We start from the raw sequence: 18077 nt of genomic DNA, 5'->3' as shown, positions 1-18077 counted from the left end.
CGTTTCTGCCCGGAACTGTTCCGGGCAGCCCGTGCGCGCAGGGCCGTGCAGCGGCCGCGCGCGCTGTGCGGAGCGTCCGCACAGCGCTCGGCGGCCGCGCTTGCGCGCTGTGCGGACGTCGCGCAAGCGCGGCGTGCGGAACGTCCGCAGGCGCCGCGCGCACAAGGGCTGCCGCCACTGCCCGAAACGTTCTGGCAGCGGGCGGGCAGCGCGGGCGGCTGCCCGGGAGTGTCTCGGGAAGCGCATTGAATAATGGGCTTGAATTGTTTGGGCCTAGGGTGCGATTTTCTGATTTTTCAAAATTTTGGGTAAAATTGATATTTTTTGAAAATTGGTTCAATTTTTCTTTTTAGAAATTAATTTTTGGAAAATTAATAATTTTCTTATGAAATAAATAATTAGAATATGATTTTAATTATTTATGGTAAAAATGAGTTTTTACAAGAAATCAATTATTATTGATTTAATTGGAAATTAAATAAAGGGGTTTATTTAATTTATTAAATTCTTTAATAATTGTGGTGGTTTGTGATAAATTATTAGATATATGATTTATCAATTAATTAAATTGTTTAATTAAATTGATGTTAATATTTGATATTAAATGCATGAAGGATGATCGAGAGCCTTGACCAATGTGTTAGGTGTATGTTAGGATATTTTACTGTTTTTATTCATTTTTATAATATTTGATATTATTAAAGTGGGCCTCGTTTATGGCTCGTTCCCACCATNGTCTCCCCAATAATATGAGCCAGACACTGTCCGCGGGTAGCGATCAACATGCAACCACGGTTGATGGAAGGCAAGGAAAAATTAAACTCTTTTAATTTTTACTTTTCCGGTTTGATATAAATCTTGAATCTTATTCAAAATGAGGGATTTTAATTTTAAAATTGTCTCATCATTTTAATTTAAAAATCGCGTGCCACGAGTTTGTATGTTTCCCAGATTCATGCAACTATATTATTTAATAATATACATACATGCATACTACTATATATCACATTTATCATAATATGACATTCAACAATAAATAAGGATGATCGATCGCCAACACAATTAGATCCATGTGAGCCATACATGGATCCAGGTCCAAAACCTAGGTGAATGCAGGGATGCAAATGCAACTATTACAAAAGCTTCCAATATTTTACATGTCTTCATCTTGATCATCGGGCCCACCATCTTCCAGTCTTGATCTCCCACTATTTCTAATAATTACATTTGAATAGCCATGGCACATAAGGGATACATCTCATGGGGGTGGGAACGGGCCATAAACCAGGCCCACTTTAATAATATCAAATATTATAAAAATGAATAAAAACAGTAAAATATCCTAACATACACCTAACACATTGGTCAAGGCTCTCGATCATCCTTCATGCATTTAATATCAAATATTAACATCAATTTAATTANGACATTGGAGGCGTAATTGCGCGGAGTATCTTGCCCAGAAGCGTTCTGGCCATGGTATGTTTTATATTGAAGTTAATGTTTCTATTAATTCCTCTTCTTGGGTATTGGATACCGGATGTGGTTCTCATCTATGCAATGATTTGCAGGTGATGGGAAGAAGCAAGAGGCTTAGAGATGGTGAGACCTTTCTAAGACTGGGAAATGGAGCAAGAGTTGCTGCCACTGCCATTGGAGACGTTACTTTAATTTTGGACAATAATTTTAAGTTGTTTTTGAGAGATGTTTTATTTGTTCCTGACTTGGTTAAAAACATTATTTCTATTTCTATGCTTGATAGGGATGGTTATTCTTGTGTTTTTGCTAAAGGTGTTTGCAATTTATACAAGAATGAATGTTTGATTGGAACTGGAGAATTAACAAACGATCTCTATAAGTTAAAATTAAAAGATATTCCGTTCAACAATATCCAAGCGCGTACGATAACAACAACAAACAAAAGAAAAATAGAAGATCCAAATCTCGCACAAATATGGCACGCTAGACTAGGTCATATTTCCCAAAGAAGGATGCACAAGCTAGTGGGAGAAGGCATGTTTTACCTGTCAGACATAAATTCTCTACCAACTTGTGATTCATGTCTAAAAAGAAAAATGACTAAAACTCCATTCAGTGGAAACCTGGAACGTGCACATGGCCTACTGGATTTGATCCACACGGACGTTTGTGGCCCGCTAAGTGTTNTTCCACTGCAACAAGCCTGGACATTGGAGGCGTAATTGCGCGGAGTATCTTGCCCAGAAGCGTTCTGGCCATGGTATGTTTTATATTGAAGTTAATGTTTCTATTAATTCCTCTTCTTGGGTATTGGATACCGGATGTGGTTCTCATCTATGCAATGATTTGCAGGTGATGGGAAGAAGCAAGAGGCTTAGAGATGGTGAGACCTTTCTAAGACTGGGAAATGGAGCAAGAGTTGCTGCCACTGCCATTGGAGACGTTACTTTAATTTTGGACAATAATTTTAAGTTGTTTTTGAGAGATGTTTTATTTGTTCCTGACTTGGTTAAAAACATTATTTCTATTTCTATGCTTGATAGGGATGGTTATTCTTGTGTTTTTGCTAAAGGTGTTTGCAATTTATACAAGAATGAATGTTTGATTGGAACTGGAGAATTAACAAACGATCTCTATAAGTTAAAATTAAAAGATATTCCGTTCAACAATATCCAAGCGCGTACGAAAACAACAACAAACAAAAGAAAAATAGAAGATCCAAATCCCGCACAAATATGGCACGCTAGACTAGGTCATATTTCCCAAAGAAGGATGCACAAGCTAGTGGGAGAAGGCATGTTTGACCTGTCAGACATAAATTCTCTACCAACTTGTGAGTCCTGTCTAAAAGGAAAAATGACTAAAACTCCATTCAGTGGAAACGTGGAACGTGCACATGGTCTACTGGATTTGATCCACACGGACGTTTGTGGCCCGCTAAGTGTTAGCACAAAATTTGGGCATTACTACTTCATTACCTTTACTGATGACCATTCGAGGTATGGGTACGTTTATTTGATGAAACACAAATCTGAAGCATTTGAAAAGTTCAAAGAATTCAGATCTGAAGTAGAAAATCAGCTACAAAGAAGTATTAAAGCACTTCGATCTGATCGAGGTGGAGAATACTTGAGTGCTGAATTTTTGGGTTATCTAAAAGAGAATGGGATTCTCTCACAGTGGACTCCACCAGCAACACCACAATTGAATGGTGTTTCTGAACGTCGAAATCGAACTTTGATGGACATGGTTCGATCTATGATGGGATTCACTGAATTGCCTACATCGTTTTGGGGCTTTGCGCTTGAAACTGCGGCAATGTTGTTGAATAATGTCCATACTAAAGCAGTGGATAAAACACCATATGAGATATGGATGGGGAAACCTCCCAAGTATTCTTACTTGAGAATATGGGGATGTCCTGCGTATGTGAAGCAGACAGTGGGAGACAAATTGGATAGTAGATCCACTTTGTGCTACTTTGTAGGATATCCAAAGAATTCTGTTGGATATTATTTCTATCATCCTAGTGAAGCAAAAGTGTTTGTTTCAAGAAATGCCACCTTTTTGGAAAGGGAGTTTCTATTAGATAGAAAAGGCAAGATGATAGAACTTGAAGAAATTCAAGATACTCCCTCAACTTTAGAAGTTGAACCTAATCCCATAGAACCAGTAGTTGAAGTACAAGCTCCTAGAAGGTCTGATAGGGTTATTAGACCACCTGCCAGATATACACTTCTTCATGAACAAGGCCATGATGAGCCTTGTGTTGGATGTGATCCAATGAATTTCAAAGAAGCAATATCTGATACTGATTCAACCAAATGGCTTGAAGCCATGCAGTCAGAAATGGACTCTATGTATTCAAACCAAGTCTGGACATTAGTGGATCCACCTGAGGGAATTGTTCCCATAGGATGCAAATGGATCTACAAAAGAAAGCTTGGGGCGGATGGAAAGGTAGTGACCTTCAAAGCAAGACTGGTTGCAAAAGGTTATACTCAAAGGCAAGGGGTTGACTATGAGGAAACTTTTTCACCAGTTGCTATGTTTAAGTCCATTAGAATACTACTAGCCATAGCAGCATGGTATGACTATGAGATATGGCAAATGGATGTAAAGACTGCATTTCTCAATGGAGACATCAAAGAAGAAATTTATATGTCTCAACCTGAGGGATACACATCAGTAGGAAGTGAACATAAGGTATGCAAACTTCAAAGATCAATTTATGGTCTCAAGCAGGCGTCAAGGAGTTGGAACCTCAGATTTGATAGCACTATCAAAGAGTTTGGTTTTGCTAAGAATCCCGAGGAACCATGTGTGTACAAGAAAGCTAGTGGGAGTGCAGTGACATTCCTAATACTTTATGTTGATGATATCCTGCTCATTGGGAATGATGTAGGATTACTGCAATCAACTAAAGTATGGTTGGCCAGTAAATTCTCCATGAAGGACATGGGTGAAGCATCTTATGTATTGGGAATACAGATCTATAGAGATAGATCGAAGAGGATGCTGGGACTCACCCAAGCCACTTATATCGATACCATTCTTAAGCGATTCTCTATGGAAGAGTCCAAGAGAGGATACTTACCAATGTGTCATGGTGTTACTCTATCTAAAGCAATGTGTCCCAAAACTGAAGAAGAGATAGAGATGATGACACGTGTTCCATATGCGTCAGCTATTGGTAGTATCATGTATGGTATGATATCGACACGTCCTGATGTTGCTTACGCTTTGAGTGTTACCAGCAGATATCAGGCGAACCCTGGTCCAATGCATTGGAAGGCCGTGAAAGATATTCTTAAGTACTTGAGAAGAACTAAGAACTTGTTCATGGACTATGGGGGTGGAGAATTAAAATTGGAAGGCTACACTGATTCTAGCTTCCAATGTGATGTAGATGATTCGAAATCGACCTCTGGTTTTGTATTCATGCTTAATGGTGCGGCTGTATCTTGGAAAAGTTCCAAGCAAGACACCGTTGCGGATTCCACCACTGAAGCTGAGTACATTGCTGCATCTGCTGCAGCTAAAGAGGCAGTTTGGATGAGGAATTTTGTCCAAGAGTTGGGCGTTATTCCTAACGGAGTTGATCCAGTCCCGGTGTACTGCGACAACACTGGTGCCGTTGCGCAAGCAAAGGAACCAAGGTCTCATCAGCGATCCAAACATGTACTGAGGAAATTCCACATCATCCGGGAGATTGTGGGAAGGGGAGACATATCAGTCCAAAGAGTCCCCTCTGCAGATAACGTTGCCGATCCACTTACGAAGCCCTTGCCAGGACCATTGTTTGAGAAGCATCGCGAAGCAATGGGATTAAAGTTTATGGGTAGTTGGCTCTAGGGCAAGTGGGAGATTGTTAGAGTAGATGCCCTGCAAGTCAACTGTTGACTAGGGATTTTATTGACTCAGTTGTAAAGAACAATCTTTATTTTAATATAATTCATTATTTCATGGTTTGTTATTTCTTTATCTGTATACCCATGATTTCAAACATAGATAAAGACCTTGATTATACTTTAATACAAATGAATCGTAATTCGATGTTGAAACTCATTTGTAAACACTGTATGATCTAAATTCGTTCCTAGTCGATTCAGCCGCCTAAAACATGGATAAAGGTCGCTTGAGCTCGAGACTAGCATCTGTGATGTTGTGTACTGCGTTTCTTGGTAAGGGCATAGAGATGTCCAAACATGCAGATGGGTAGTCATATGATGATTATACCGAACAACCCTCCCTCGGACTTTCCAAGTGGTTATCATTCATCGAGAGGATAAGTCCGTGGTTATGATTGTACACCATTAGTCCTTACGACCCGGGACAACACTGAGGCTCTATATGCTAGGGCTGTGCTTTGACTCGTTTACCGACTCCAGGAGAGTCATCAGGTGGCGAGGTTGGGTATAGTTGCGACACATATAGGAGCCAGTGCATTGTAGTCGGGGATTCACCGCTCACCTATAGGTGTGGATATCCTATGTGATCTAATGTAATAATAGTGCATGGAATCTCTGGCCAGAGTATGAGATGTACATTGAAGAAGGAGTTCTCCAATAGTACACGCGATGCCACTATTATAGTTATCACATAGTTATCGAATTAATATGCAACCCTCGATGAACCAATGGTTGCAGATTCGATCGGGATATATGAGATGAAGGGACCGTACTGTACGTTAATCATAATCGACTGGTTCTTGCAGGCACTATCAGTGATACCTAGGGGATCATGGGGCGATGCTACTAGACGCTCTTACCATGATCCGATGGGTGCAATCAGAAATGAGTTCTGACATTCTTAATCAAGGTGTTGATGAAAAGAATGGGGCTAAATAGGGTAAGCCCGAATAAAGGATTATGTCCTGAATCACAAAGAGTTGTGAACCCACGGCTAGCTGTATCCCTGAACCATTGAGGGTCACACAAGTACTGGATTGTTTGTTCCCGTTGAGAGAATAAATTCAAGAAGTTGAATTTATATTATATAGTAAATTCAAGGAGTTGAATTTATGATAATTAAATTTTGAGAGAATAAATTCAAGTAGTTGAATTTATAAAATTTGAGAATATGATTTATTAAACTCAAATGTTGGGTTTATTAAATATTAAATTTTGGAAGTGATAAAAATTCAATGAGTTGAATTTATAATTTAAATAATAAATTCAAATGTTGAATTTATAATGTATTTAATTTATTAAGCTCAAAAGTTGAGTTTATTTATTAATAAATTAAATAAGGTGGGTATGTTTAATGGGCTTGTAAGAGTACAAGTCCATCATAATAAATAATTAAAGTTTTAATAGGCCTTGATTAAATTAATTAAACTAGTTGGACTAGCCCAATTAATTAAATCAAGCTCATTAATGTTAATTATGTCATTAGGCTATTATTTAATTATAAATAATACATGTTGATTAAAAAACCTAGCCCACCCCACCACATGATTTACGTCTCCCACTTTCAAAAAGAAAAAAATTGGCCTCTTTGGTTTTTCTTTCCAAGGTTGAGCCGCCTCTCGTTTTAGTCTCCAACGTAAAATCTCTTCCAAATTTTCTAGTGCAATTTGGAAGAGGAACATACCATCCAGTCGTGGACTTGATAGGAGGATTTCATCGAAGAAAGTTCGTAGGGAATCAACAAGAGCTAATCCGTTTATACCGGATTAGTTGGAGTCCAGTGATTTAATTCACAAAAGTATAATTCTTTAAACATCCTATGCATGTTTAATTCCTGAAAACCATACGAGTGTCCAAAAGAATTATTTTGTTTTCAAAATAAAATAAAAATTTTAACTTCCGCTGCGTTTGGGCACGTAGAAAATCGAGATCCAACAATTTGGGCATATTGCAAGATTTTGTCAAAAGAAAAGAGATCATATCCAACAGGCGCAAGTGGCTGAGGATCTTGAAAAACCAATTGAGAATTTATTTGTTGTTACACGTCACGCTGTCGAAAGAGAAGTAAACACACGGCTTGTTGACAATGACTGCTCAAACCACATGGCACATGAGGATAAAATCTTCAAACATTCGGACAAAATTTATGCTTCTAAAGTAAGATTGAGAAATGGAGCATGGGTAGATGTAAAAGTCAAAGGCACTATTGACATCAGCACTCCTAAGGTACCAAAACTATCTCTGAAGTTTTATTTGTGTCAAACCTAAGCCAAAACTTGCTTAGTGTTGGACAATTGATGGAAAAGAGATATGAATTATACTTCAAAAATAGGAAATGCATGATAGTTGATCAATGGGGGAATGAATTATTGACTACTCATATGAGGGACAAACGTTTTCCTATGAACTCGAATCAAACTAGTATGTATGCCTATTCTTATGTGGAAGATAATTCGGTGCTTAGGCATAAGGGGCTCAGACACTTTAGCTATCCAAATTTATGACTATTATATCAAAGGAACCTATTGGATGACTTGCCTGAAATTAACGAAAAGAATGAATTATGTGAAGCATGTCAATTTGGTAAACAACACAAACTGCCATTCTCTGAAAGTAGTTGGAGAGCTGTTGAAAAATTGCAGCTTGTACACTATGATGTTTGTGGGCCAATGAGCACAAAAACTTTGAACAATAGCATGTATTTTCTGTTATTTATCGTGATTACTCAAGGTTTTGTTGAGTGATATTTTTGAAGTAAAAATCAGAAGTATTGTGGGAATTTAAGAAGTTTAAAGCACATGTGGAAAAAGAAGTGGGTTGTCAGATTAAGATGCTTAGATCCGACAATGGGGCAGAGTATGTTTCAAAAGAGTTCAAACTGTTCTGTGATGAAGAAAGAATAAAGCATCAACTTACTGTTACATATACTCCACAACAAAATGGGGTAAGTGAAAGAAAAAATAGAATAGTAATGGAAATGACAAGATGTCTTCTGCATGAAAAAGAATTGCCCAAAGAGTTTTGGGCTGAAGCTGTAAATATGGCCATGTATTTACTGAATTTGCTACCAACCAAAGCCTTGAACTTTCATGTTCCATTTGAAAAATGGTACAACATCAAGCCCACTGTAGAGCCTTTAAGGATATTTGGATGTGTGTGCTACATGCATATTCCAGAGGAGAAAAGAGAAAAACTTGATAAGAAATCAGATGTTGAGATCTTCTTGGGATTCAGCGATGTCACCAAAAGCTACAGAATTTTCAATCTCAGAATTGAAAAAATAGTGGTAAGTCGCAATGTCAGGTTCGATGAAGCTGCTATTTGGGATTGGGAAAAAAGAAGCTGAAAGCATCGAATATAATTCAAGCAGAAATTCGACATGATAAACAAACTACAATCATTGAGGAAGAAGATTCAGATGGTGATGAGCAAGGTATACGAGGAACTAGATCCTTACAAGTGATTTATGAAAGATGCAATGTAGTGACACTTGAACCAGCAAACTACAAAGAAGCATCAAGTCATGAAGGATGGAGAAAAGCCAAGGAAGAGGAAATCAACATGATACCGAAAAATCATTCCTGGAAGCTGGTAGAGAAGCCAATCAATCAAAAGGTAATTGGTGTTAAGTGGGTTTATAGAACCAAAATGAACTCAGATGGTTCTACTAACAAACTTAAGGCAAGATTAGTTGTTAAAGCTTATCTCCAACAGCAAAGGGTTGATTATACATATACTTTTGCTCCAGTGGCATGACATGACACCATTAGACTTCTAGTAGCTCTTGCAGCAAAGCAAGGATGGAAAATGTGAGGCCCGGGGCCAAAGAGGGCGGGGGGTGATCGCCGGTGCCATCAGTTGCACGGACAACGAGCGGCTCCTGGCAGGCTTCTAGGTGGAGGGAACATGAATGAACCGATCCCACACGGGAATCAGAGGGATTCCGAGACTGTTCAATGTAATGGACTGTACAGTTGAAGAAGGGCTAAACAGATTTCATTTGTACTACTCATATCACGAATGTGCATCTTCTTTTCGGTAGCTCATCACATAAGAACTCCAAAATTAAGCGTACTCNCGGGGGGTGATCGTCGGTGCCATCAGTTGCACGGACAATGAGCGGCTCCTGGCAGGCTTCTAGGTGGAGGGAACATGAATGAACCGATCCCACACGGGAATGAGAGGGATTCCGAGACTGTTCAATGTAATGAACTGTACAGTTGAAGAAGGGCTAAAAAGATTTGATTTGTACTACTCATATCACGAAGGTGTATCTTCTTTTCGGTAGCTCATCACATAAGAACTCCAAAGTTAAGCGTGCTTGACTTGGGGCAATTTTGGGATGGGTGACCTCCTGGGAAGTTTCCCAGGGTGCGTGTGAGTGAGGACATAAGCACGCTGGAAAGACTCGTCTTGGTACAGTGAGGACAGTCGTCGAATCTGGGGCGTTACAGAAAATTTATCATTTGGATGTCAAATCAGCTTTCCTCAATGGTTTACATGAAGAAGATACATATGTAGAGCAGCTTGAAGGATTTACAGTCTCCAGGGAAGAGGATAAAGTCTACAAACTCATCAAGGCACTCTATGGTTTGAAGCAGGTTCCACGAGCCTCGTATAGCAAGATTGATGCATACTTGTTACAAAATGGCCTAGTTAAAAGTTAAAATGAAGCCACATTGTATACACTAAAATTTGAAGATGAAGTGAAGCTAATGATTTCTTTATATGTTGATGATCTTTTGGTGACAGGAGGAGATGCAGTGGCTGTAAAAGGCTTTAAAATGAAGATGGAGGAGGAATTTCAAATGTCTGACTTGGGAGAGGTGAGATATTTTCTTGGAATGGAAATCAGCCAATCAAATACAGGTAATTTCATCTCTCAAACAAAGTATGCATGGGAAATTCTGAAAAAAATTCATATGGACAAAGCTAAACCAGCAGCAACTCCTTTGGATGTAAATGAGAAGCTAGCAAAAGAATATGGAAGTGAAAAAATAAATGCTTCTTTTTATAGAAGTATTGTTGGTAGTTTGCTATACTTATCCTCAACAAGATCAGATATAATGTTTTCAGCAAGTTTGCTTTCGAGATTTATGCAATCTCCAAGTAAAATTCATTTCGGAGTGGTTAAAAGGGTCTTAAGATACATCAAAGGGACTACTGATTTTGGGCTTTGGTTTAGCAAACTTGAAACTGGAAACCTTCAAGGTTTTTCGTATAGTGATTGGGCTGGGAGTCTTGATGACTCAAAGAGCACATCAGGCTATTGCTTTTCTTTTGGAAGTGGAGTTTTTTCATGGAACTCAAAAGAACAAGAGGTGTTAAATATCATGCAATTAGAGAAGCTGAGAAGATTGGAGAAATAAAACTTGAACATTTCAGTTCAAATATTCAAGTTGCAGACATTCTTACAAAATCACTTTCCAAAGCTAAGATTCAGTAGCTACGGTCAATGCTTGGAGTGTTAAAGAAGAATATCAAGGAGGAGTGTTGATTGTTGACATCCTTCAAGGAAAGCAAGCATTGATTACTTTTTTCTTTTTAATAAATTGCTGATCATTGCATAGTATTTATGGAATAATTTATCTTTGTTTTAATTTAGAATATTTAGGGGATTTTTTAGTGGAGTGGATTATGATTGTATCTCTTTTATATATATATATATATATATATAATCTTGTATGAGATGAATAAATATCATGTAAAATTAGTTTCTTGTTTTTTTTCAATGTCTCTGTCCTTTTTCTTCTAAATTCATCAATCAGTTTTAAAAAATGGTGACATCTACAAAAATAAATAAAAAAGTGCTCGACGATACTTTCACAGCCATCTGTGTTGACTGTGGACTCGTATCCGGATCCTACTGACTAAAATAATACAGATAGATTAGTTTACCAGAAAATACAAAGACACTACCAACCTGGGGCAGTAAATTCTTGTGCGTAAGCATAACTCCTTTAGGATTCCCTGTTGTACCACTTGTATACATAAGTGTTGCAACATCATCAGAGTTGATTGATTTATAAGTATATTGTTTTCCTGAAATTAGTATCATTAATCAGTAATATCATCTTGTATGAATGTTGTTAGTTATACCTTAAAGTATACATATATAGATGGTAAGTATTCTGATGTCAAAGTGAATGCATCCCAACAATTTAGAATGGGACATTGAATTTCTTTATAGTTTCAAAATATTATAACTGGCACATATCCAGTTCAAGAGCTGCTACTCTTAGAATTTAGTCCCCATCAACACCTTCAGCTCCATATAGCATCACATGTGTATAGAAGACATGCAACATCATAGTATGACGTTTAAGAACGAAAGCCGACTTTAGAAATTTCAAACAAATAAAGGGTACTATTTTTCTCTTAAAATCAAAGGGAGGCTACGTCAAATGTTAACTAAAAGTAAAATGTCCATTCAAATTTTCCTATATTAGAAATTAGCAAATGACACTGAGAAATCAGTAACCTACACAATTAATTAGAAATAGAAGAAAGACTTACTATCATCTTCACAACGAGGCAAGGCCTTACGACTATGAAGACCCAAATCTATTATCTCCTTGTAACAATAAATAGGCATTTCCAATGCTTTAGCATATTTTATGCTCGATTTATCTCCCCATAGCACAATCACAAACCTTATGGTGACTTGAGAAGGAAAGATTCCCGAAACCTTGTTTAGCATACCAGGATCATCCACAACAAGTGCAATACTACAATAATAACAACAAAATATATATTTATTTCAAGAAACAATTCAAGAAAAATTAACAAAAAAAGTCCCTTATTATTTCAAAGAATTTATACTACGTACTATTAGAATAGATGTCCAGCAAGCTAACTTATGATTTGGACATTTATTTATTCTAAAGTAAAACGATCTTTATTTTAATAATATTTTTCGATTTATTCGATTATGGCATTATGCTTTATTAGTATACTCATGCAATCTGCTTATATAAAGTACTTAAATATACAATAGGTACCACGAGGTCTGCCTCTCAATGTAAGATCATGAAACTCATTAGGAAGTACCGTATATTCTGAACAGGTTCCTAGTTGAATCAGCAACATAAAATAAGGATAAAGTTCGCTTGAGCTTGAGACTAACATATGTGATGTAAACACCATATTTCATTGGTAAATACATGGAGATGTTCATTCGTACAGATGGGTGATTATATGATGATACACTGAATATCCTCTCTCAAACTATTCAAGTGGTTCTCATTTATCGAGTGGAATGATTCGCGATTATGGTTGTACATCATTAGATCTTCGACTCGGGACAATGTAGGGGCTATACGTATAACATGCACTTGAATCCGTTTACTGACTCCATTGAGGGTCATCAGGTAGTGAGGTTGGGTATAGTTTCGAAATATGTAGGAGCAAATGTTGCTACAACAACGGTTTTTAACCGTTGTCTTTGAGCGTACTCTTTAACCACAGGGGCTTTAACAACAGTTTTAAAATGGAAACGACAATGATTTTTAACCGTTGTCGTATGTCATTTTTTTTTGTAGTGCAATTATAGTCGGAGATTCACTATTTGGCTACGGGTGAAGATATCCTATGTGATTTGATGAGTTAATAGTACAAGTAGTCTCTGGCCAGAGCAAGAAATGCACTTTAGGAAAAGGCGTTTTCCTAGTTGAACATATCATGCAACTATTAGGGCTCAAAGATAAATCACATCGTTATCGAATTTATATACAACTTTAGATATATCAATGGTTGCATATTCAACCGAGATATATGAGTTGAAGAGACCATATTGTACATTAACCATAATTTAAGGTTCTTGCTGTCACTATCAGCGATGCCTAGGGAATCATGGGAACTATTGCTAGACGTTCTTAGTATGATCCGATGGGTGCAATCAGAAATGATTTCTGGCATTCTTGATCAAAGAGTTGATGAAAAGAATGAGGTTAATTAGGATAAGCCCAAATAAGAATAAATGTTAAATTTGAATCACATGGAAATGTGAACCCATGGTTAGTTGTATCCTTGAACTATTGAGAGTCACATAAGTATGAGACTATGTGTTCCTGTTGAGAAAATCAAAGTTCAAGGAGTTGAATTCGATGACTATAGTTTGATGGAGATCAAACATGATACTTATAAAGGAGTCCATAAGCTGATTCCATAGGATGGAAGAAATGGAAGTTATCTTAATTGCTAATTAAAGAAGGAGAGTGGAACTATCTAATTTAGTGAAGGAGTTCACTAAACTGGCAGCTGTCCAATATGTGAAGTGAAAATTTTGATCTTTGAAATTTTCAATTTTCATTGTATGAACAAGACATGTATCCTTGGCACATCGGAACTGTCATATTGTCGATCGGAGTTATAATGAATTCGGAATCATTTATTTAGTGAATTTAGAATTTACTGATTAAATGATAGTACTAGTAATGGTGACTACTGATATATACAATGTAAGGTCCATTAATTTAATTCACGTAACCTGAATGCATGCAATCTAGGGTTTTATTTTAAATTATGTGTTTAATTATTTTTATACATTTTATGCATAATTCGTGCATGAGAGGATTTATTTCATGAAATTTTAAAAGTTCATGAATTAGGGTTTCTTGATGTATTCCGCGCTCGAACGAGGAACGGAGACCAGAGAACTTTCAGGAAAATTATTTTATTACATGATTAATTTTTATTAATTAATTTAAAGTGTTTTTAAGTGTGTTTTGAAAAAATGGGATTTTTTGGGTATTTTTACCCGCATGATTTTATTTTTATACGATACGCAAATCTTATCAAATCGGGGGACTTTTTGAGGGTTCGACTAATATTTTCAAGAACTTACCAACACAAAATATTTTTCAGGAGTGTGTTTGGATTTAATAGGCCTACTTTTAAGCTTATTGGGATTAATTATCTTTTTTATACTTTTAAATAGCAATTTGGGTCCATTTGTTTAATCTTAAACTATATATTTCTCACCTAATTATTTTCCTAAGCACTCCACTAAACCTAATTATTCTACATCACCCTCCCACCCCCCTCCAATCACAAACCTCCTCGTGTATTGTTGCTGCAAAGATTTTCGGTGTCTCCATTTTTCCCTTCAAGCAAGGACTCTTCCCTTCAGCCGTGTGTTCCACGATCTTTTGTTCAAAAATAATCACCAAGGCACACATTGTATTATTCTTTACGCATCATACATGTATTATATACTGATGTAGGTGTTCTTGCATTCAAACTCTCGATCCAACCTTGAGTGTGTAAGATTTTTCGGTTTTCATGCGATTAATGCATTCGTTGCTTCAACTCTCACGTTTTTCATATTTTTGTGCAAAGGGCTGTTATTTCTATGATGCTAGAGGGCTGTGCAGGCGGTGTATAATGATACTTAGGTGCTGGAGAGGCGAGGTTGCCAAGCTTGAAGCAAACTTGCTCGGCCTAGCGTGGGGAGGGTATTTGAGGACTAGATCGGGAGTTTTTGGTGTGTTAGCTGTGCATGGCTCGTCACCAGCCTCAAAATCAACCCTCTTGGTCAGTGGAAGGGCTAGAAGGGGGCTGAGCACAGCTGGTCTTGTTCCATATGCAGATCGAAGGGCTCGGGTAGCTGTTATTGGAAGGGGTCTGTCGAATGGTTGTGTGGGGAGGGTTCCTTGATCGGTAAGGCAGCTAGGGCTGGTCCAGGAGGTCTTGGTGAGTTCGGTTTTGAGTCCAGCAAGGGTGTTTAGGTGTTGTACCAGTTAGCTCGGAAGATGAGACCGATAGAACTAAGTTTAGTGCCTAGGATTTTTCCAATTGAGGGGTTGCTGGATTTTTCAGTCACGATCTTGGGTTCTTTTCGAAATTTTAGGGGCTGGTTTTTGAGGTTTTAGGGCCTTTTAAATGTATAATAAGTGTGGTAAAAAGTTGATAAAATTTCGGTTAAGTTTCGAGTCGATTCGGTTTAAACGAGGACCCCGGTCCAAGTTTTAAAACGAATCGGTTATGTTGTAAAATGGGCTCAAGTTTACATCTAGGAATGCTTTTAAAAATGTTTTGGGACATTTTAAGGAGTTTGGTAAGCTTCAGGTCAATTTTAGAGGTCAAGGGTGAAACGATAATTTTTGGGTTTCCAGGGGCAAAATGGTCATTTTGCACCCGGGGAGATTTTGGTCATGGCAGCGCCCTGAGCACAAATTTACTATATTTTAAATTTTTATGCATCACGATCACGATTTTTAAGATTTTACGAAAATATACGTTGCAGGCTTGGATTTAAGGAAAATTGCATTTGTGCATGATTCTTATAAGTGATGTAAATGATGATGTTTTGAATGATGAGAATTAGTTGTGGCTATCATAGTATATGTAAATGTTTAAGATGTATATGTAAATGCTGATGATGAGGCCTAGGCACAGTGGAAGGGTAATCATGTCACTGATGTCCGACAGCCCACCGGGTACCGCGGTTCTATGTATGATGGATTCGTCGTAAATGATGATATACGATAGTCACCTCTAATGAACGGAATTCACCAATGGAAATGATTAATGATGATTAACGATGAGCTGTTTTGACACGCCACGATTGCATATGACACGTTTACATTAAGCTTTTAAAGTTCATGAAAGATATGTTGATTATGATATTTTTCATTGTTGTGTGCTATGTATAAGTATTTGTTAAATATGGTGTCGAGGGGACTGAAGGTGCTGAACTCTAAGTCAGCAGACCTGGTGCGGTGCCACGACCCGAGGATCGCATGTTTTTCCGCATTTGATTTATGAGTTTTCGAGAGGAGTAAACATTTTTACACATTGATGATATTACGATTTTACTCTTTATGTTTACGATTGAACTTGGATGATGTTGGTTATTTTTAAACTGCGCTACTTTTATTGTCAAATAAATAAGATTATTTTAAATGTTATTTGGTAAATGCGAGCTCTTATATAAAAAAAATTTCCGCACTTTTAAAACGGTAGACATTACATACAAATTCTCATAAAATGTTCTAGATGAGTCTAGAATTAATTACTAATGAGTTAATTATATAAATTAAATAATGGTTATTTATTTTAATTAATATGTATGTGCATGTATTATATGTATATGTGTAGATATATTAATGTTCATATATATACACTTTAAATGAAGATATAAAATGTGTGTATATATAATATTAATATATCATACATTATCAAAAGTTGATAACTACATGATATAATAATAATATGAACATTTGAATATAATGGAATTCAAGAATCCTGGAGAGGCAAGGGTTAAGAATCCTGATGGGATCGGGATTCCTGATGGGATCAGGAATCACACTCTATAAATATACAATAAGGGGGTGTAAAACATGACATTAGTTTTTGCAGACAAAAGTTCAACAAAATCCTTCCCAATCTTCCAACAAATTTTCGGCCATCACCATATTTTGGTGAAGAAATTTTGGCCAAGCCCTGTCTTCCACGGCCGCGCGCTGCTACACCACAATTGAATGGTGTGTCAGAACAACGTAATTGAATATTGATGGACATGGTTCGATCTATCATAGGATTCGCTGAATTGTCGTCATCTCTTTGAGAATTTGCACTTGAAACTACATCAATGTTGTTGAACAAAATCTATACAAGGGCAATGGATAAAACTCCATATGAGATATGGATGAGAAAGCCACCTAAATATTTTTTCTTAAGAATATGAAGATGTCCTGCATATATGAAATAGGCAGTGGAGGACAAATTGGATAATAGAACTAATTTGTGCTACTTTGTAAGATATCTAAAGAATTCTGACGAATACTATTTCTATGATCGCAATGAAACAAAAGTGTGTATTTCAAAAAATGTCAACTTCTTGGAAAATGAGTTTCTATTTTATAGAAAAAGAAGAATGATAGAACTCAAAGATATTCGGGAACCACCCACTTCTGAATAGTACAACCCACACCCCAAAAGCCAGTCGAAGAAAAACAAGTTCCTAGGAGATCCGAAAGGGTCTCAAGGCCATCTAAGAGGATTAGTCTAGTTCTTGAAGCAGGCCAAGACGAGCTCTTTTCTAATGTGATCCAAGAAATTTCAAAGAAACATTGTCTGATGTAGATTCACCCACATGACTTGAAGTTATGCAGTCCAAGATAGACTTCATGTATTCGAACCAAGTATTGTCCTTAATAGATCCACCTGAGGGAATTGTTCTCATAGGAACATATGGATTTACTAAAAGAAACTTGTGGAGGAAGGGAAGGTAATGAACTTCGAAACAAGATTGGTAGGAAAAGATATACTCAAAAGCAAGGTATTGATTATCAGGAAACCTTTTCTCCAGCGCAATGTTCAATTCCATTAAGATATTGCTAGCCATAGCAGCATGATATGACTATGAAATATGACAGATATATGTAATGACATTGTTCCTTAATGGTGAAATTAAGGAAAATATTTACATGTCTCAACTTGAACGATGCACATCAGTAGCAAGTAAGCATAAAGTACGCAAACTCCAAAGATCAATCTATGGATTCAAACAGGCATTAGGGAGCTGAAACCTCATATTTGGCAATACTTTCAAATAGTTTGATTTTATTAAAAACCTTGAGGAACCATGTGTATACAAGAAAGGTTAGTATAAGTGCATTGACAATTTTTGTACTTTGTGTTGATGACAAACTGTTTGAGAATGATGTAGTGATGTTGCAATCA

At 37.0% G+C, this 18077-nt stretch overlaps 1 protein-coding gene across 1 annotated transcript in view; it reads right to left on the bottom strand.

Annotated features, from left to right (window-relative positions):
* The window catches only part of LOC140960869 (long-chain-fatty-acid--[acyl-carrier-protein] ligase AEE15, chloroplastic-like), a 77659-nt gene that overhangs the window by 18590 nt on the left and 40992 nt on the right, over positions 1–18077 (bottom strand). The window contains exons 5-6 of the mRNA XM_073419180.1: positions 11907–12118; positions 11314–11432 (exon numbers count right to left, since the gene is read on the bottom strand). Of these exons, the coding sequence (XP_073275281.1) occupies positions 11314–11432; positions 11907–12118 (331 nt within the window). The remainder of the gene's footprint in view (positions 1–11313; positions 11433–11906; positions 12119–18077) is intronic.

The sequence above is a fragment of the Primulina huaijiensis genome, chromosome 16, assembly GCF_012295235.1.
Source record: "Primulina huaijiensis isolate GDHJ02 chromosome 16, ASM1229523v2, whole genome shotgun sequence".
Classification (NCBI taxonomy): domain Eukaryota; kingdom Viridiplantae; phylum Streptophyta; class Magnoliopsida; order Lamiales; family Gesneriaceae; genus Primulina; species Primulina huaijiensis.
The sequence above is the reverse complement of the archived record's forward strand: the minus strand, read 5'-3'. Positions and strand labels throughout refer to the sequence as shown.